Genomic DNA, 20,808 nt, shown 5'->3' on the forward strand with positions numbered 1-20,808 from the left:
CTGGCTTTTGTAATGAACTTTCACTTTCACCAAGTGTAAACGTAGTTTGGAGTATTAGGGTCATGCATTGGATACTTACTCTCTTCTATATATTTCCATAAGGGCTTCCACCTGGCATAGTATAATGCACTTAGGTTTGATTGATATCTTTTTCAGTAGTATAGAAATTTTATCCATAACCATTGAGACCATATTCTACAATGAGCCATGCTCTATATTCAAGTTAAACCATGCTGTAATCGAACTGTGCCCTTTTTTCTTCCACTGAGAAGCGATGACAAATTTTGCTGATATAGTTAGAAGGCTAAAGAGTTGTTTGAAGTGGTGAGTTGAGACTGTAGCGATAAGTCCAATAGATAATTCACTGGGCTTAACTCCAGGTCTATGTTTAATATTGCTTTAAAATGTTTATGTACTTGTAGTCAAAATTTTGTATATAAATGAGCAGGACCACCATTGCCCATTTTTTCCTGCAGCCTTTCCAACACAAGTGGGACATGCAGCTACGTTTGAAGGGGAAAGGTGCCATCAGGTTAATCCTTACCCATAAAAGCCTTGGGCGTGCGTCCGTGCCACCCGTGTCTTTTTCGCCCGATCTGGGCATGCGCGGAGCGCATGCCCAGATCGGGCGAAAAAGATACGGCCGCCCAGAGACGGGCGGCCATGTTGGACCAGGCGGTGGCCGCGGCGGAGCGACTGGCTCCGATGGCGGCCACCGCCGTTACGGCGAGAGGGCTGGGAGGAGCAGAAGCGGCGGGCCAAGGAGAAGCGGCCGCCGCCAACGGCAGGAGGAGAGTGTGGCCGAGGCGGCGGCGGAGCCGCGGCCTCGGCCAAAGGTAGTTGTGGCCGCGGTGGGGCGACTGGCCCCGTTGGCGGCGGCTGCGACGCCACCAAGAGTGCGGGTGAGGCGGTGGCGGGGCGACTAGCCCCGATGGCGGCCGCGGCCTCAGCAAGAGGTGGCAGTAGCTCCCCTTAAGGCTAGCGCCCGTTATTACAACGGGCGCTAAATTACTAGTATTTTATAAATTTCCTCTTTGATGTTTAAGGACGAAAGCACTAAGTAGCACTTCCAGATATTTTCCCATTGATTGTCAGTGATTTCTTGGCCCAAGTCTTGTGTCTATATCTCTTTTTAAATAACAAGGTGCAGTTCCATTTCTCATTTAATAATATCTCTCTATATAATTCTCTAAGGTGTATCCGTAGCTAATCCCATGCATGGCAGCTCTTGTGAGAGTTTGCGAGCAGAAGCACCATGGTGATTGGGTAGTGGAGATTCCATATGCAGACAGGGAGGAGGAGCCTGTGATGATTAAGTTCAGTTGAATACAACTGTTACTGGTCAGATGTTCTTGATTGTAGAGGAGATAGATAGATAGATAGATAGATAGATAGATAGATAGATAGATAGATAGATAGATAGATGGCAGGGGTCTGTGAAGATTGGGGTCGTGAGGGAGGAAAGAGCCCCTACAGGAGAAGGAGGATGACGCTGTGTGAATTAGATGAGGAAACAAGATGAACAAGATCTGTTAACTCAGGAAGGGGGAGAGAGAGAGAGAGAGAGAGAGAAGGGAGGAGAAAAAAGAAGAAGGGAAGGAAAGACAGACAAAGGGGAAGAGTGAGTGGAGAAGAGAAAAGGAAGGAAGAGGAACAGAGAAAGAAGGAAGGGCGAGGGACAGGCCCGAGCCTGTCTGGCCTGAGGGGAACGAGTGGCCATGGCGGCACCTATTGGCAGCAAGGAAGAGCCCAGTCAACCACTGCTTCTGTTTGGGGCTACCAAGGCCATTGGTGGTGGGAGGCAGGCAGGCAAGGGATGGGCCCGGGCCTCTCAGCAGCCTAAGGGGAACGAGCCAGCCATGGCGATGGCGGCAGCAAGAAAGAACCGGTCAACCACTGCTGCTGCTGTTCCTGTGGGGAGGAGCAGGGCTCAAGTGAGGGTGAGGAGGTCTCTGGGGATAGGGGTATGCAGCATGGCCAATAGGCGCCAGCAACGCTGCTCTGCGTGGGTTAAGCTAGTGTCATATACTGTATTTGAGAAAGTAGTCCTTTGTTATATGCAGTATTGTCCATTATTCCCCCCCCGCCCCAAAAGGTTTTAGAACGAGCAATATTTTTGAGTATGGGTGTTATGTGAGTTATTTGAATATATTCATGCCATGGAAAATGTGTATTATTGTTTTAGCAATCAACTCTTATTTTGAGATTATCTTTTTTCTACTAACAAAACTATATAATTTTGTAAGTCCATGTTTTCTCCAATACTGAAGTGATTTAACTTCCACTGCAGGTTTAAAAAAAAAAAAAGGTTGACCATGAATTGGCATTATAGGTGATGGGGATGGAGCAAATATACAATGCCATTTGTCCCAAATTAAAATGGTATTTAATAAGTATGGATTCTCTTTGCACGTTGACCGTCTGCTTTTCCGGGTTTGCCATAAAAAATTTTCAGCACTGTATGGATATCTAAACTGATTCTCCAGATTCATCCATGTTCGGTCATCATGAGACAATATAAGTTTAAGTAAGTACAAAAGTATTATGGAGTCATAGTATAGTAGTAAATCTGGCTATTTTAAACCTCCATTATTAGCCTACTTTCGAGTAGGCTTATGAGATCACCCGGCATTCTGTGTGTGTGTACGTGTGTCCCCTCCATCAACTTCGCAACGCCTGGACCAATATGAACCAAATCGGGTACAGCTGTAAAGACGCATAGGGACACCTCAACAGCGTAGTTTGTGATGATTTCACCCACACCAATTCAAGATGGCAGATGCATAAACCTTTGAGGAGCAAGTGGGCTAACTTGTGAACCACCTGATTTGAACCAAATTTGCTACAGCTCTAGTGACACATAGGGATGCCCCAATGGCATGGTGTGTGATGATGTAATCCACTCCAATTCAAAATGGAGGTTGCATGAACATCTGGGGTGCAAGCAGGCTAATTTATGGACTGCCTAACCCATTTGTACCAAATTGGGTGCAGCTGCAGAGAGTGACACACAGGGATACCTCAATGGCATAGTCTGTGATGTCAACCACACCCATTTAAGATGGTGGACGTGTAAACTTTTGAGGCACAAGTGGGCTAACTTGGGAACTGCTAAACTGATTTGAACCAAATTTGCTACAGCTGTAGGGGCACATGGGAAAACCTCAATGCTGTAGTTTGTGATGATGTCAACCACCCTGATCCAAGATGGTGAACGTGTGAATTTTTGAGGTGCAAATGCACTAACTTGAGGACGGTCTAACTGATTTGGACCAAATTTGGTACAGTTGTAGTGAGTGACACATAGGGACACCTCAATGGTGGTTTGTAATGATGTCATCCACTTCTATCCAAGCTGGTGGACGTGTGAACATTTGAGGTGCAAGAGATCTAGCTTGTGGACCTCAACTTGAACCAAATTTAGTCCAGTTGTAGAGACAGAGAAAGGAAAGTAGGCTGATTAGTTCTTACTAGAACAACTTGTTATTAGATATATTTAATTCTCTTGGGACATGTGTGCCCAGGATTTGGCGGCAGAACTCTCGTGATACGCTGCAAGAGTTCCGAAGTGAGGACTGAGGAGGAGAGGGGGAAGAAAGTGGTGGCCGGCAGAGGAAGGGGGAGAGAAAGGCGGCGGCAGGAGAGAAAGGCGGTGAGGGGCAGCAGGCGAGAAAAGCAGCCATAGCGGCAGGTGGACGGGGGCGAGGAAAAACGGTGGCAACGAGGCCCTTCTTGGCCGCCCACTGTGGCTCTGTGTGGGGGGAGGAACAGGAGGGGAGGAGGGCTGGAGAGCGCGGGGCCAGAGGGAAGGGGAGAGAGGAGAGACTGAGGCAGGAGGAAGAGGGAAGGGGAAACAGACGGCCCCAAAGCGCCGCACAGATGCTCTGTGTGGGGTTGGCTAGTTGGATGAATTCGTTGTAGCCATGGTAACTTTAGAGAATTCCAGTTATGGAGATCTTGTTCAGTCTTTTGAAAAAGTGGTACATGGTTAGTCTCCACAAGTGAGGTATCTTTAGTAGGTATCCAAATTCCTAATGACTTCCACTTTTCTTTTGCCCATTTGAGTTGTGTCTCCTGTTGTAGCTGTAGATTTTCTTCCACTGAAGTATTATAATTAGCAATTATGAATTTACTGCTATTGATGCTAAAACCTGATGCCTTCTTGAAGTCTTCTAAGATAACTTCTAAGATGCTTGGTTTGAATTGGTTAGGTATAGAGTGATGTCTTCTGCTTAGAGACTAATATTATGCTCTTTGGCCTTAATTTTTACTGATGATCTTATTGCACTTGCCAGAGGTTCGATGGAAAGGGCAAATAGAAGTGAGGATAATGAGCAGTCTTGTCTAGTTCCCCTCTAAATGTTGAAGTTTTCTGAATACAACCAATACCTTGGCTATCGGGGTATTGTATAATTTTTTTTTTTACTATAAGAATTCCAGGTTCCAATTGCAATTCTTTATTTAGCCACCTAAAGATAAAAGAGGTGATATCCCTGCTTTCTACCCTCTCTTCAAAACCTCTAAATTGGATTGAGTCCCTTTTTAAATTGGTTTTTGAGATTTTCAATATGAGAAAGGTAGTCTAGCTACTACATTTTCCTGCATTATTTGTATTTCAGCTTTGTAAGGTTGTACTTACTTCCCACAGCTGTTTCTGCTGTCTGGGCAATATCTTTTTGCTCAAGTTCTCCCATTCTTTGCTGCAGAGGTTGCAGTAATGATTGCATTTGTGTTAGAATGTCTGCTTTGACTTTCTGCTTTGTCTGCTTTGAATGTCTGCTTTGACATTTAGCAGGAGCCAAGTGCCATTTGTTTGTTGATTCTGACAGGCTTGGAGCTTCATCATTTCTATGTTGTGTTGATGAGGGCTCTGATTGAGACTGAGGAGCAGATAAGAAATCTGTAAGGTCTTTTTTTCTTTTGTTGTGATCCTTAGGTGTTGCAGCACTTGATTTCCTCATTTTCTTTGAGGTAATGGCCATCATTACCCCACTTCCTCCATGGCATAAGCTTAAGTCACAAAAAGTGTGTTAGTCTTTATGGTGTCACACACTTTTTGCTTCTAGCATACTGTGGCTAGCTCCTCTGGAATTTGTCCTGTAAATGTGTACTTCAGTTCCATCTAGTATACAGACATAATCAAAAGCCAAAGACCGGCCAATCCTAAACGCATATTACAGAAGACAAGGCAATTGCCTTTCTGCTCACTCTTTCCTAACTGACTATGCAGCCTAGAACAGAAACTATCTATGATCTTAGCCATAAGATTAGATCATTTAACAGGGGAAGACAGTCAATATAGACATTTTGAGAACAATATTTAAGAGAAAACAACTCCTTGCTTCCCTTCACATCTCCAGATGACATTTCGGAGACTGACTAGCTGCTTTACACGTAGGCAAGCATAAGGAACCGATTACTGGAACAGACTTGCAGAAAAAGTCAGTTCACTCTGTAGCATCTGGTTGGGTCTACGCATCCCAATACAGAACAGAAGATCAAGTCAGACAGCCAGCAGTTCTAACAAAGGAAGGGAGACCATGCACCCCAAATGCACTGAAAAGGAAAGTCACTGTACAGTTGGACACAATTTATGTAATCAACTGTGAGGGAAGGAAAAACTTTGGAGTGATACATTTTTTGTCCTTTAATTACTGCCTTTTTCCACCAGAGGGAGCAGCAGATTATTTTTGAAAATAAAAGTATTCTCTTTTTATCTGAAATTGTACTAAGCAGGAGAGCAAACCCTGGATTTTTCCATCACAGCAACTAGATTCTTCAGGTACACCCAATCATCCTGAAAATTAGAAACTTCTTCCTTCTAGATGTCTAAGTGAAAATTTAGTATCAATAACACTGATTGGGATTTTCAGGCTTTGTAAATTGATCCATACTGGAAAATCTAATTTCAAGTTCCCTACCAGATATATGAAGATTTCTTCAGTTACTTTATTTGCTCTTTACTGAGGGAATGAATATAGGATGCTTCTCATTGGTAACAGGTAACTTCTTTTAGCACAGCACAAGCTAAGGAAAAGAATGACATTCTAGAAGACTTTGTTCTTTATGTCCTGAGAAGATCCAAAGAAAGTATAGCAAGAAGGGCTCTTACCCTTGCCAGGCTGACTCCTGTTGGAACCTTGTAAGGGACATATTTTCTGTAGATATGGCCTACTCGGGAACAAGGAATGTCTTCCATTCGACCTCCACACATCCATACCTGGTGGGGTGGGGGGAGGGCAGGGAAGATAAGCACAAATTAGAATTTTCTGAGTATGATGGAAATCAAAACTTTGCTTTCCATCACAGAAGGTGGTAACTTTGTACCCTAAATATCTCCCCTCTCGACCATAAATGTATTCAGATCTCATCTGTACTTCAAGACTTGACTGTTGGCTTTCATAATTGTACATATCTGAAATTGTCTAAGTCATCATCATATCAAAAGCATCATTAGACCCAAGTAGGAAGAACCACCCAGAAAATATTGTAGAACATGAGGCATCAAATGCAGGGTACAGCTCTGCCTTAGGTTCTTCTAAGAGGACTGGTTGTTATGCACAGCTAGGCTCAGTTTATCAGAAAATTAATTTATCTGTAGATTAACCTCCACTTATGAAATAAATCCAAAAAGAGTTATCCGAGGATCATAAGACATTTTAGATCTCATATTGATACTCTGCTGTGTGTGTTGCAAACCTGGTACTATTGTGCCCTTCCAATGCTGGGAGGAGACACATATGCAGACTTGCAGTTGGCAACAATCCATAACAAATTAAAATCTTTATTTCATATTAAAAAAACCAAACACTGAGCACCAATTAACTGAATGCAACTTGCAAAATTATGGCCCAATTAATGTCCAAGTGAGGCCAAGAAATTTATTTTCCCTGCAAGTGACATTGAACCTGTGCCAACAGCCTATAAGAACTCTCTTTCATACGTAGATTAAATATGGATATAATTTTTGCCAGTCTGAGTAAATGAAGTAGAGCTACTGTTGAATACATGCATTCCAGTAGGCTTAAAAATGAATTTAAGTGCTTTGTCCAACATACTTAATCTTTTTAAATGTACCATTCCCATTTATAAACAGATTGGCCATTTTTTGCGAAGGTAAACATTTTAATGATCCAACAAAGGTTACATTAAGACTATTACAGACTAGCAGCTAGTAGAACTCCAAGTAGTTCCACTTTTCCTGCTTTTATACTATACAAGAAAATTCAGTATTGAAGAGATCTCTGCTTGCCACTCAAATATGAATTTAAGCAGTTAGTGAAAACATATGCTACCACTGGTGTTGACAGACAATAGTACTTCTGTTCCATGTATATCAGTTCCGGAATGCAGAGTTGTGAAAGAACATGGCCTAAACCTCTTCTTTTTGTATACAGGAGTTGATGTTTACAATTGCCTTGGCCCTCTGTTAAGAAAGCTGTGCCAGGGTTAGAGGTTCATGGCTCCTGTACAGCAGTTTCATTTTTGAGGGCGATAAAATGTACTGGTTTGATTTTGGAGGGAAGTGGAGGTTTGATTTTATTGGTTACATTTTGAAAAATGGAGGAAACTTAAGTTGATTTGATTGGTTTGTTAAAAAATTGTACAGGGAAAAAGTGTATATACTCTGCCTTCTGCAGAGTAAGAGTGCTTGTAAAGGAGTGTGAGTACAAGGTTGGTGTTGGAAGAAAAGTCCAAGGGAGTGCAGTCTAAGTTGGAAAATGAGTGCAGAACTGAAGAGTCCAAGTGAAGGAACTGCTGGCACAGCTTGAGAGAAAAATCAGAGCTGGGGCTGGAAAGAGTTGAGAAATCACTAACAGAATAGAAACTTTCTGGAGAGCTCACTCACCAGCAAGAAGAAATGGTCTGGGGCTGAACCCCCAGAACTGTGAAAAAGAGCACAACCTGAATTGGCTAAACCAATTCTTGGCAATTTCCACCATCTGTTCTGACATCCATTTTGCTTTCTTCTGTCTCTTGGTCTTTGGCAGTCTATTCTCACATCCGTCCTTAACAGCTTCTTTGATTTCATTCCACAGTTCCTCTGGTTGCCTATCAATGAGGTTCAGAACTTCAAAGTGGTTCCTGATGTTATTCTTGAAAATGGTGGGTACATTCTCAAGATCATATTGTGGAAGCTGGATAGCTTTGTTTTTCCGCTTTAGCTTGACTTGGAACTTGCACACGAGCAGTTTGTGATCCACAATTGGCCTCTGGCCATGTCTTTGCTGTTATAACTGAACTCTTCCACCTCCTTGCAGCAATAATAGAAACTAATAAGTTGTTCTCCTGTTTCGTTTCTGTTTCCTAGGCCATATAGGCCGACTGTTTTCCTCCTTACCTTTTTCAACTTTGGCATTCCAGTCTCCAACTACCAGCATCACATCCTGCTTGCATGTTCTGTCAATTTCAGACTGGAGCATAAAACTCATCAACATCAATATGACTTGAGCATAAAACTCATCAACTTCCTCTTCTACTGAATCAGTTCAGGCATAGACTTGAAGAACTGTCATGTTAAAGGTATCCATGAAATCGGAGCATTGGTATACTCACTGTGAAGGGTTCTTCTGGTTGGGGTTGACAGGGACATCTCATGGGTTATCCTTCTTCACAAGCTCCAAGGCAGGATAGATCTGATTAGTTGAAAAATATGTACACACCCACCTGATTCTGAGGAGGATAACCCTGCCCCAGTTCTTTCGGGCTGAGACCACAGAAGTTAATCACACAAACTAACAGTAATATAAGAAAAAACACAGTGGCAATAACCAGACTAAACCAAACAGGGAATAGTCCTTGCAAAAAACAGAACAGAAGCGCCAGGGAGATGGAAAAAAACCCTTGAATCCCCTAGTAAGTGCCAGTATAACTACAGCGTTTGAGAGAGAGAGAGAGAGAGAGAGGGAGGGAGAGAGGAGAGTTCAGACCAGATCAGGCAAGAGCACCAACTGGGGAGGGCCGAGATGTCCCTGTCAGCACCAACCAGAAGAAGCCTTCACGGTGAGTATACCAATGCACCGTTCTAGTTGGTGCTGACAGAGACATCTTATGGGACATACCACAGCCTGGCTGGAAAAAACACCTGGGTGGGAGCGCTCCTGCCTAATCCGGTGGAAGTATCTGCTGCAGAACCCTCCTGCCAAAAGCAGCCTGAACAGCTGAATAGGGATCGACTTTATAGTGTTTGGTAAATGTAGAAGGAACTGACCAAATGGCCACCCTACATATGTCCTGCACCGAGGCATTGGTGAAGAATGCCGCTGTAGTTGCCGCCGCCCTAATGGAATGAGCAGTAACACCGGAGGGCGGTTTTAAGCCGTTGGGCCTCATAAGCCACGGTGATGCAGGCCCGGAACCAATCTTGCTATCGTCGCTGCTGACACCACCGAACCCATAGAACGAGGATGGAAAGATACGAACATAGAGTCTGTAGTCCGGAAGGATGCCGATCTCCGTAAGTATGTCTTTAAGCAACGTCATACATCCATCTTGTGCCAGAGCTTCTCCTTATGGTGGACTGGCTGGGGGCAAAAAGATGGAAGGAACACGTCCTGTGACTCGTGGAAAACCGATATAACTTTAGGCCGAAAAAATGGATCAGGGATCAACCTGATCACTTCCTTTTCAATTATGCAGAAAGACTTATGCACCGATAGGGCCCATAACTCCGACATGCGTCTGGCCGACGTTATGGCTACCAGGAATGCCAATTTGAATAAGACGACCTTGATAGGTATGGAGGCGATCGGTTCAAAAGGTGGAAGCTGCAGCGCCTGCAGTACAACATGCAAGTCCCAGGTAAGGAATCTATGGACTGACAGAGGAGATAACAGCGTCGCCCCACGTATGAACCTCTTAAGATGTGGATAATCCTGCCACCTACTCCTTGCGTCGCCGGAAACAAGTCCTACAAGAGAAAACATCTGCCGCTTAAGAGTGTTGGGCTTTAAACCCTGTTCCAGACCCTCCTGGAGAAATTGGAGAAGGTGGCGTAAAGAGGCGGTACCTCTGGGTACCGAGTTGCGAGATGACCATCGCAAAAAAACTCTCCAAGTACATTGGTAAATACGGTTCGTGGAAGGTTTGCGTGAGGCCAGAAGAGTACGGAGAACTGCGTCTGAATAGCCATGCTTGCTCAGGAGTCTCCGTTCAGTCTCCAGGCGGCTAGCCGCAACCAACCTGGATTGGGGTGCTGCACGGTACCTTGCGAGATGAGGTCTGGAAGAATTGGGAGCTCCCATGGAGGTTCCACTGCTAGTTGGACCAGTTCTGAGAACCATGGCCTTCTGGGCCAAAGTGGAGCTATTAGGATCACCGACGCCCGTAGAAGACATATTCTCCTTAGCACTCTGGCTAGTAGAGGCATCGGCGGGTAGGCGTAAAGTAGTCCCCAGGGCCACGGAGTGGACAAGGCATCGATGGCCACCACCCTTGAACAAGGGAAGCGGGAGATGAACTCTCTGACCTTCGGGTTGGCTGGAGACGCGAACAAGTCCATGATTGGGTTGCCCATCCGTTGAACAATTTGAGCAAACACCAAGGGGTTCAAGGACCACTCCCCTGGGTGAAGGTCCACCCTGCTCAGCCAGTCTGCAACCAGATGCAGCTCTCCCTGCAGGTAATGAGCCATCAGTGAGCTGATGTTTTTCTCTGCTCAGGCAAACAGCTCCATTGCCTCCTGATGAAGTGACCTGGAGTGCATGCCTCCCTGACGATTTACGTGGGCCTTGGCCGTGGTATTGTTGATCTTGATCAGAATGTGCTTCCCCTGAACGACCCGATGGAAAGCCTGAAGTGCCAGCCTTATGGCAGGGAGCTCCCTCCAACTGATGCCTCTCTGCTGGACTCCACAGGCCCTGAACCGAAAGACTGAGACAATGGGCTCCCCAGCCCGTCACTTGCATCCGTTGTAACTATCAGTCTTTCCGGGTCAAGGAACTCTCTCCCTCTGAGTAGATGCAACAGAGATCACCACCACTGGAGAGAGTTGCGGATATGGCTCGGAAGTGGCAGGTACAGTCTTTTCTTTCTGGCAATGGCTGCTTGATGGGGTAGCAGGAACCACTGAAGGGCACAAAGATGGAAATGAGCCCAAGGAACCACCTCGATGGCGGCGACCATTAGGCCCAGGAGCTTTGTGAGGGAGGGAAGCGGAGCTCTCTGACCTGACAGAATCTGAGTCACCTCTGAGATCAGAGTCTCAAAGCAATCCTGAGGAAGGAAGAGACAATCTCTTTGAGTATCGATCAGCACCCCTAGGTGACAGAGAGTGTGAGATGGGAACAAGTGGCTCTTTTCGCGATTTATCAGAAAGCCATGTACCGCCAGAATGTGCAGAGTTGTTTGTAGATCTCGTTCTGCTTCCTGGACCGAAAGCGATTTCAGAAGCAGGTCGTCCAAATAAGCAAAAATTTGAACGCCGTGTAGTCATAGGTGGGCTACCAAGGGGGAAAGCACCTTTGTGAAGACCCATGGCGCGGATGACAGGCTGAAGGGCAGAGCGGAATACTGATAATGGCGGCCTGCATATTTGAAGCGAAGGAATTTTCAACTTTCCGGATGAATAGATATGTGTAGATACGCCTCCTTGAGATCGACGGATGTTAAGAGGTCCAAGTGCTGTAGGGCTTCTGACACTGATCGCGGAGTTTCCATGAGAAACTGTTCTTGACGGACCCATTTGTTCACAAATTTTAGGTCGAGCACTGCCCGTCTCGTTCCGTCCTTCTTGGGCACAGTAAACAGAACAGAGTAGACACCCCCGGCCTCCTGTTCCCTGGGAACTGACTCCACTGCCCCGATATCCACGAGGTGGCGAATTGCGTGGAGCATTTGAGAATGCTTTAAAATAGAGCAAGGTCTAGGGTTGGCAGGAACCTTTGGAGGAAGGGAGTGTCCAACTCTATTCTGTAACCGTTCTGAATGATCCCTAAGACCCATGAGTCTTAGGTGGATCTTTCCCAGGCCGGCAGGAAACTGGCTAAACCAGCCTGGTTAGTAATGAGTCATTGTTGAGACTTTTGCTGTTCGGGCTGATTTGACTGTTGCTGGTTTCCCCTGTAACTCCTGAAGGGGGCATGTGGCCTGTTCCAGGAGCCTCTCTGCGACCTGCCATCTCTATCCCGTCCCCTAAAGGGACGGTAACCCTGAAAAGGCTGGAACTGTTTGAAACCCCTCTTCGGGGCAGAGTGGTCAGCTTTGCGGGTAATGGCCGGCATGGTCGTTTTCTTGTCTTTTGAGTCAACAAGAATGTCCTTTAAAGCTGTCTCCCCGAAAAGCCTGGTGGCATCGTAGGGTACTGCTGTCAGATTATTTCTTGAGGAGCTATCTACTTGCCAGTTTTTAAGCCACAAGTGTCTGTGACTAAGTACTGCAGCCGCTGAGACTCGGGAACAAAACCTATTAGAGTCCAGTGTGGCATCAGCGATGAACGCCTGTGCCTTTTGCAACTTTACCAATTGCTGGCATAATCTAACTGGATCAAGCGAGGGATCTGACAGAAGGTCATCGATCCAAAGAAGAGAAGCATGGGACACCATAGATGCCACAGCAGACGCCCTCGTAGCGAAGGAGGAATTATCGTGCGCCCGTTTGAAGGCTAGCTCTGTTTTCTTATCTGCAGGGTCCTTCAGTGTCATCTCACCATCCCTAGGGACAAGGGATCTCGACATCAGCTGTGCGATCCGGTGCGTCTGTGTTAGGGGTTTTAAAAAAATCAGAAGCCTCCTGCTCAAAAGAATATAAACTATTAGTAGTATACATTTGCTTCCTATTAGCTGCTGGCAGTGCCCATTCTTGCCTGACAACTTCTGCAAATAAATCAGGAAGAGGCAGAAGCATAACCCTATGCTTGGCTCTGGGGAAAACTAACCCCCACCCCTTATCTGAGGCATTAGGCTCAGATGCCACCTTTGGCTGAAGGCCAATCGTCTTTAGAACTCGGGACATCAGGGGACTGAAATCCTCTGCCACAAAAATGTGCTGGTCGACAGTGGATAGTTCACTCTCCTCCCCCTGGACAATTCCCCCTCCACCTTATCTCGTACTGGATTCTGGTCTGGGTCTTGATTAGCAGACCTAACCGGAACCTCCTCTACGTCAGAAATCCGCTCACCAGTCAGAGCTACAGCAGAGCGTTTTTTGGGGAGCAGTATAGGTCTCAGATTGGTGGGCTTTGGATCCCCCGAGTCCTGACCTGATAATTCAGAGGAATGAGGTGAACCGTTACCCTTGATTCTAAGGGACTGGTGCCTGCTCAAATGCTTTTGTTTGGATGTTGCCTTTCTGGGAAGGGACCTGACTGACTCACTAGAAGATGAAGAATCAGGAGAAGAGTTAACTAGCCTTCTCTTCTTAGATTTCTTTTTGTTCTTCCTTGGGGCCCGAACCTGGTATACGGTATCCACAATCGCGTTGTGGAACCAAGCCTGCCATTCAGGCGGCACTGCCCTAGGCAAGGCATTAGAAGTTGCTATGGCAGGGGAATCACCCTCTCTATTTGAATTGGAGGAATTTCCCTCAGCCCTCTGTTGCTCTGGGGCATTGTCCACTCCCTCCCCCGAGGAAGAAGGAAGGGCAGAGGGAGCCACCTGCTGCTGGGCCTCAGAGTCCTCTTGGCCCAAAATGGCGCCCGAGCCAGTCTTTTGCACAGTTTTTTGGGCAGCTGCCATTTTCTCAGTTCCCGATAAAGGAGTCAGAAATGGCACGGATCTCTGCTGCCGAAGGAGGGCAGTTGGCTAGAGGGGCCTGGCAAAATACGACCTGGCTGCTGCGATGGGCTGTCGAAGACCAGGTCTGGCGGCAGATCCTCCGTGGCACTCTCAAAAGCAAGCGGCATGGGTGGCTCTGAGGCAACCGTCGCCGTGCCCCGGAGCGGCCTGGGCGGCGATATTGCAGCCGCAACCGCTCCCAAATGCTCTGCGACTGGGCTCAGGAAAGGTGCACGGGACCGATCAGGGGCCATCTGCGTCTCCCTCTCCGCTTCCCGACTTTGCCCTGGAGGATTTGTCCAGGAAAATAGCAGGGGCTCTGCCTGGTGGGGAGGTGGCGGTAGGCCCGCTGAAAGGTCTGGTAAGACTGGGGCCGAAAAGGCTCTGCCAACAACCTCGTGGTACAAGAACTATTCTGTACCACGCACCCAACTCCATGCAAGGAAGGGAAAAGGGGGGGGGGGGAACAGGAGAGATAGATGAAGAAGAGCGGTTCTTTTCCCCCCTTTTTTGGTCTTTTTTAAAATAGAAAAACACTGAAGTCGAACAAGGAGCGAAAAGGTGACAGAAAGAAGCTATTATAGATCTCAAAGACTGGAGAAGAGGAGAAATGGTGCCTGGAGCTGAGCGAGGACAGAAAGGAATGGGGCAGGGTTATCCTCCTCAGAGTCAGGTGGGCGTGTACATATTTTTCAACTAATCAGATCTGTCCTGCCTTGGATCTAGAGAAGAAGGATAACCCATGAGATGTCCCTGTCAGCACCAACTAGAACTAATTGATATTAGTCGGTCACTGACCACATTGTACCCAAGTACTGTCATTGCTATATTCTCCCTGACTATAAAAGCAACACTGTTTCTTCTTTGGTTTTCATGTCCTTGATATGAGGAGGCCAGACTAACTCCATTTTGTGTCTGACTCCATTTTGTGTGCAAACAAGTCTCTCTCACACACACGCCCACTTGGTTTTTTTGCAGTTTAAAAGTTGACAGCTAAGGGCTTTGAACAGAATTGCCAGAGGATGTTACAAGAATAGCTATAATGGACACGTGGGTGGATGCAGTGTCTGGAAAAAAGAGGAAGTAGGCAGTTAGACATTGCTACACGACCCCATGCCAGTTGGATATGATTGCATTAACATGCTCTTTTGAACTTGCTGATATTAACACAAATATTTAGGCAGCATTAAGTAATGGTTGGGAGGGGGAGAAAGGAGGCGGGGAAAGCTTGTCATGTGTAAAATGCTGTAATCATTCAAAAAATGTATAAAAAACCCCTCTGAGGAAGGAGGGGTGCGCTTTTGCTTTGTGAAATTATTCCCAAAGTGCCACCTTTGCTATTCTGCAGAATAAATTGATTTTTGGTTTGGACCTCCACTTTCTTGGTGTGCTAACTGGACTTGCACGCCAACATCCTGAGTAGTAAATGGTATGGTTTTCTGACTGAAAGTGTCCCATTTCAGTCCATTTTAATTCACTGATGCCCAAGATGTCAATCTGTAGTTGATTCATTTCATCTTTCACTGTGTCGAGCTTTCTCATATTCATGCTTCTTATGTTCCATGTTCCCATTGTAATTTTGTCTTTGCAGCTTTGGATTTTCTTTTCCTGCACGGCAACATCAGCTGCTAGATGTCGAAAAGGCTTTAGTCTAACCGCATCATAAACACCATCGGTTTCCTCAGTAGCATTGTTGAGTACCATCCGACCTGAGGGGCACATCATCAGGCACTGCATTGACAATCATTCCATTTTGTCAATCCATGTGGTTTTCTTGGTAAAATACAGGAGTGGTTTATCATTGTCTTCTCCTGCGCAATATGAAGTGATGCCTTTGTCGTTGTCAATGAAGTGATCGTCTACCTCCAGCACCTTCCTATATCGCTGCTGCCCAATATAGGTGCCTACTTGCTTTAGCTGGGCAGCTGGGATGACCTTTGCGCTTTGGGTGACCCTACTGGGAGTATACCTCCCGGCGTACTTTCCTCATCCCTCCCAGGAACACACCACCACCACGATGAGGCAGCATAATAGGACTTGGGTGTGTGTGTGTGTGTACAAATGTGTAAAAACAAAATATTTATTGTTTATATATTATATATAAACAAACATATGTACTCTTTTATATATTTACACACACACACACACCTGTTTTTCTTCACCCTACCTCTAAAGACTTTACCATTCTACTAAGGTTTTTTAAATAAAAAAAATCCTACCCTGTCTAGGAGGTAGCAAAAGCGTTCTGGACACAAAATGTCCAGGATCTGAGCAGGAAGATTGCACTAATGAATTTTAGCCATTTTTCTGTTGCTTCTCTCCAGGCATTATAGCTACACAGTGTCAATGTTTAAAAGACCCATACAGGCAAACTTCATTACTTGTTGCCACAAGTAATGAGGTTTGTATGAGTTCTGTTTGCCTACTACCATGAGTAATGAAACCACGAGTGAAGCATTATGCCTATGGAAAATGGGTTAGGTTACAGAATTGGGGGGGGGGGAGGTCAAAGATATCTGAAAGTATCTACTGCACCTTGCTCTGCATCCATGTGCCCAGGAATGCCCCCCCCATCCCAAAATGCACTCCCAAACCATGAAAATCGGAGGAATTTAGAAACAAAAAACAGAAGGGCCACAAAATGGCTGTTTCTTAAAATGGTGGCCGGAAATACTCGCCTGCCCATACCCCACCGCCCCAAACTGGGGCTGGCAAGGTAGCATCTTCTCTAAGAATTATCAGGACGATATGCATGTGCTACCCCTGAGCAGGAATGGGTGTATGTGACACAGTGTGAGCGAGAAGTGTGTTGGCCAAGCACAGCTTAGCCAACACAACTGAGCTCAAACAGAGATGTTCTGTGTCTAAACCTTAAATATGTCCTTCAAATACTTGCCTTGGAGTCCAGGAGAAGCTGATCCCTCCCTCCCTCCCAGTGATGGGCCTCCAGCAGTCTGACTGGAGAAAGAAGAGAGGGTTCCCTCCTCCTCCAAACCAATAATGTGGAGGGAAGAAGAGGGATTCCTGCCTTGCAGGGTGGGCATATATGATTTTATTATTTGTCTCACAGCTACACAAATGCTTCACTGCAGAGTAGCAAGGATTACTGATCACAGCAGGACTTGTTTAGAGCCTAGCATTAAATTGTGATAAAATAATGTGCAGGAGCTGTAAACATTCAGAAAGATGAGGCCAGTGGTAACTAATGACGTACCTGGTTTCTCAGAAGGACCAACCCTTATTTTGGAGATTGCATATTAACACACTCCATTAATATGAAACATGAACATGATTACTTTTCTGATGACACAAAATACCTGTCTGCCCATGGCTAATGAACAGAACAGTAATCCTCTGAAATCGTACGCTGCAAATACTCCCCCCTTGTACTCAACTAGTTCAACTCTGCACCTTTAAAAAATGGGCTCAGGTTTTCAATTGATGATATGGCACTCCAATATAAATCTAATTTCAAAAGCAGGCTTCCTGTTCATGTTCATTGCTGCTTTGATTCATTCTATTAGCAGCTTCTTTGTGTGATGACAGAATTCATTACAACCTGCACAAAGAAAATTATCAGTTCTTATCTCTAAAAGGGGAGGGCAGTAGAAGAGGAATGCCTCATGTATTGGAAGCAAAAAGCAGAAGGAACGAAGAAGCTGCAGTGCTGGTGCGGGGTGGTGGTGGTGGAATCAAGCATCCATCAAGCAACAGCTCTAGGGATAATGAGGAACAACCAGCAGACAGATGGGGTGAACTCAGAAAGATCTTTTTCATTGTCAGTCAGTGCACTACTTACTGCTACATTCAGGCCCCTGGGAAACTGGGGAGGGGTGGGGGTATGCCTTCAACAGCCCGCAGTGACCAGTTAGCATGTTACATTGTCGATAAAGTCAATCTCATTAATTCTGACCCAGACTCCAGGGCTATTGTGACTTCCTCCAGGCACCATCTTGCTATGGATTTGTTTTGTTCAGTCTTGGGAAATGGACAGGGTCCTCTGTGATGTGAGGGCAATATTACACACTCTTGACCACTGAGCATCATGGCTAATAAAGCAGCTGGAGGTTGGGAGGCAGCCAGGTGACTGAAGGTGATTGTTAATGCTTCTCTAATGCTTGAGGGAAGATGGAATATCACTGTGCCTCAAGGAGGTGGAAGTGAGATCTTTTTGAGAGAAACTTTCTCTTGAGCCCTCCAACGTGGAGAACTACCAGCCAGTTTCTCGACTCTCCTTTGTGGGCAAGGTGGTGGTGAAGTGGTGAGTGAAATCTGGCTTTCACTCTGGATTTGGAACTGAACATGCCTTGATCACCCTGGTGGATGACCTATGCTGGAAATTGGACAGAGGGAGTGATTCCCTGTTTGTTCTGCTGGACTTCTTGGTGGCACTCAATTTCATTGACCATGGTTATCCCCTCTCAGGAATGAAGACTGGAAGACTGGTTCCAGTCCTACTTTGAGGGGAGTTTCCAGAAGGTTAAGTACTGCTTGGAGGCTTGTTCTTCAGCTTATGGAGCTCAAACCCTGAGGAACCTGTCTCCCACGTTGTTTAACACCTACATGGCACTTTTGGGAGAGGCTGTCTGAAGCCTCTGTTGGGAGAGGCTGTCTGGTTTGAAGTGCCACACACAGATCTATGCCATCTGATCCCAAGGAGTCAGTAGAGGCTCTGAGATGAGGTCTAGAGGTCAGTTACCCATGTCTTGGTCAAGTCACATTTGAACTACTGCAATGCATTCTTCATGGGGCTGCCCTTGAAGAGTATCCAGTTAGTATAAAATGTGGCTTCCAGGACTTTCAATGGGACCACTGTGTAGAAGCATATTACTCCCATCCTTAGAGCTGCACTGGCTGCCCAATTCAAGGTGCTGGTATTATCTCTAAAGCCCTTAACTGCTTAGACTCCAAATATTCTGTTATTGCCCCCAAATTATGGGATGCTCTCTTCATGGCTGTTTGTTCCCCTCTCTTCCAACCCTGCTTGCCTTTCTGGTAGCCGGCAAAGGCATTACTGTTCTCATGTGCTTTTGGACTCTGATTGCTGCACTGGCTAATGCTGTGATCATTTTAATATATTCCTCTCTTTACTTTCTGCAATATGCTGTTTTTCTTTTTTTTTAAACTTGATAGGTATTTTGTGTATAGCACTTTAACATTTAATAGCTGCCTGGGATTTTATTAGGGATGTACAAACTGATTCACCCACCAAGTGATTAGGGTCAAATCGGGCAATTTTATCATTCTTCCCCAAATCGATTAACCTTAAAAAAAGGGGTCAGATTCGGTCAGATTCAGAGTAGCATAGAATCATCCCCCGATCTGACCCAAATAGAATTGGGCACCATTTTGAGGCCAATTTTCCTGGGAAAGTGGGCCTCAAAGTGGTGCTTCTTTCTGGGGAGAGCTTGGGAATTGGTCTACCAATTGGTATACCAATTGGGATCGGTAGGTAGACCAACCCTTCATTCTGGACTTAGCGTGTCAGCCCGTCCTGGAGAACTGGTCTACACAGAAAAGCAACTTGAAGCCTGTTTTCTCAGCAAAACAAGCCTCAAAATGGTGCCAATTCACTTTGGGTCAAATCGGGGGAAATTCATCAAGGCAGCTGACCAAACCAGCTGCTTTCAATGAATCAGAGGTGATTTGCGATTCAAGCTAAAATTGAATTGCAGATATTGATTTGTCCATACCCCTAGATTTTATATTGTACGGCAGGATATAAACATACAAATTTTGAATGAAGGCAATATACTTTTTTGCACTTCTGCCAAGCGCACATTTTATACCTCACAATAACCCTGTTGCTAGCTTAAGGAGTAAAGAGTAGTAGCAAAGTCAGAATTGAGATCTGGATTTCTCTCACCCCCGATGTCCCAGAACTGAGACTCCGATTTCTAATCTTGCAGTACTGGATTTATCATCCTCTAAGTTCAGAGGGCCAACGAAGTGCAACGAGTTAAGTGTGGCCTTTTGATCTGGTAAGTTCCAATTCAAGTCTCTGCCAAAGTTTGAAGGGTCTTAGGCAAATCACTATTTCAAGCAAAGGAAAAATGAAGGATGATTAGGCAGGCAGAAGCGAAGGCACAGAAAACCTTCACCCCCCAAAAAAACATTCTCAATCTAGGAAACAGTTCCATTTCCCTTTAAATGCAAAGTACTGCCCGCCTTCCCGCCCCCCGATGCAGACTGGATTCCAAACACATCAGTGCTTCCAATATATTTTCTCACTTTTGCTTTAAGGAGGAGTAAGTGTGTAGGAAAGTTGTAATGAAATGGCAAAAGATCCACATTGTAATGTTGAAATTAGACCTTCAGAGTATGAGCAGAAGTCATTTTAGAAGCCACTTTTACTTTGGCATAAAAATAAGCATAATGGCAGCCAGCTACTTTCTTGGATAAAGGGTAGGGCAATGTAAGCAATACAATTATTTTAATTGTTTCACTCTGAATTGTTTTTATTCTGTGAAAGGTTTAAAAAATATATAAAAATATATATACTGCAATGGATTATGTACACTGCCTAGTGATGTATATATCAGGCAGTACTACCAAAGAAAACCACAGGGCTCTGTGGGTGCCAGGAGTCGAAACTGACTTGATGGCACACTTTACTTACTTACATAAACATAAATAAAGCAAGTCAGACCCAGAAATGAAGCTAGTCTCCTACAGTTAAAGAAAGTACCACCTAAGCAAGAACAGAAGGCTGCTGTATGTGAAATAAATGAATGTGATGGACTAAACAGAGTATAAGTGAGTGAAAGGAATGAGACTGGCTGAATGCCCATTAAATCAGTGTTTTTAGCAGATAGCACTACAGCTGCAGCCGTAGCCAACAAAATGGAATGGCTCTTCTTTGCCAATGTGTTTTTTCTTTTTAGTGCAGCTGGAATAATAGGCAAGACCTATTACATCTTTCCAGAACTTTATGTAGCTGTTGTGGCCCAGACTGACACAGCCCTGCTCATAGCAGCAACCGAGTCAGATGCTGAGGAAGCAGGACCAGCACAAGCCCTGGATATTGATACCAGATCAGAACCTGAACAGATGGAGACCGCATGAGCCCTGGATCCTGACATCAGATTCTGGAGTG

The 20,808-nt window shown here is 45.4% G+C and overlaps 1 protein-coding gene across 3 annotated transcripts in view; it reads right to left on the reverse strand.

The window, feature by feature from the left end:
• Positions 1–20,808, reverse strand: part of GALNT10 (polypeptide N-acetylgalactosaminyltransferase 10) — a 114,724-nt gene that overhangs the window by 16,702 nt on the left and 77,214 nt on the right. For 2 of the 3 annotated variants that reach the window (XM_053289636.1, XM_053289638.1), the window contains exon 8: positions 6,113–6,220. The exons of the other annotated variant lie outside the window; for it this stretch is intronic. In XM_053289636.1, coding sequence (XP_053145611.1) covers positions 6,113–6,220 — 108 coding nt within the window. The remainder of the gene's footprint in view (positions 1–6,112; positions 6,221–20,808) is intronic. 3 annotated transcript variants of the gene reach the window in all.

This window comes from Hemicordylus capensis, chromosome 2 (genome assembly GCF_027244095.1).
Source record: "Hemicordylus capensis ecotype Gifberg chromosome 2, rHemCap1.1.pri, whole genome shotgun sequence".
NCBI classification, from domain to species: Eukaryota; Metazoa; Chordata; class Lepidosauria; order Squamata; family Cordylidae; genus Hemicordylus; species Hemicordylus capensis.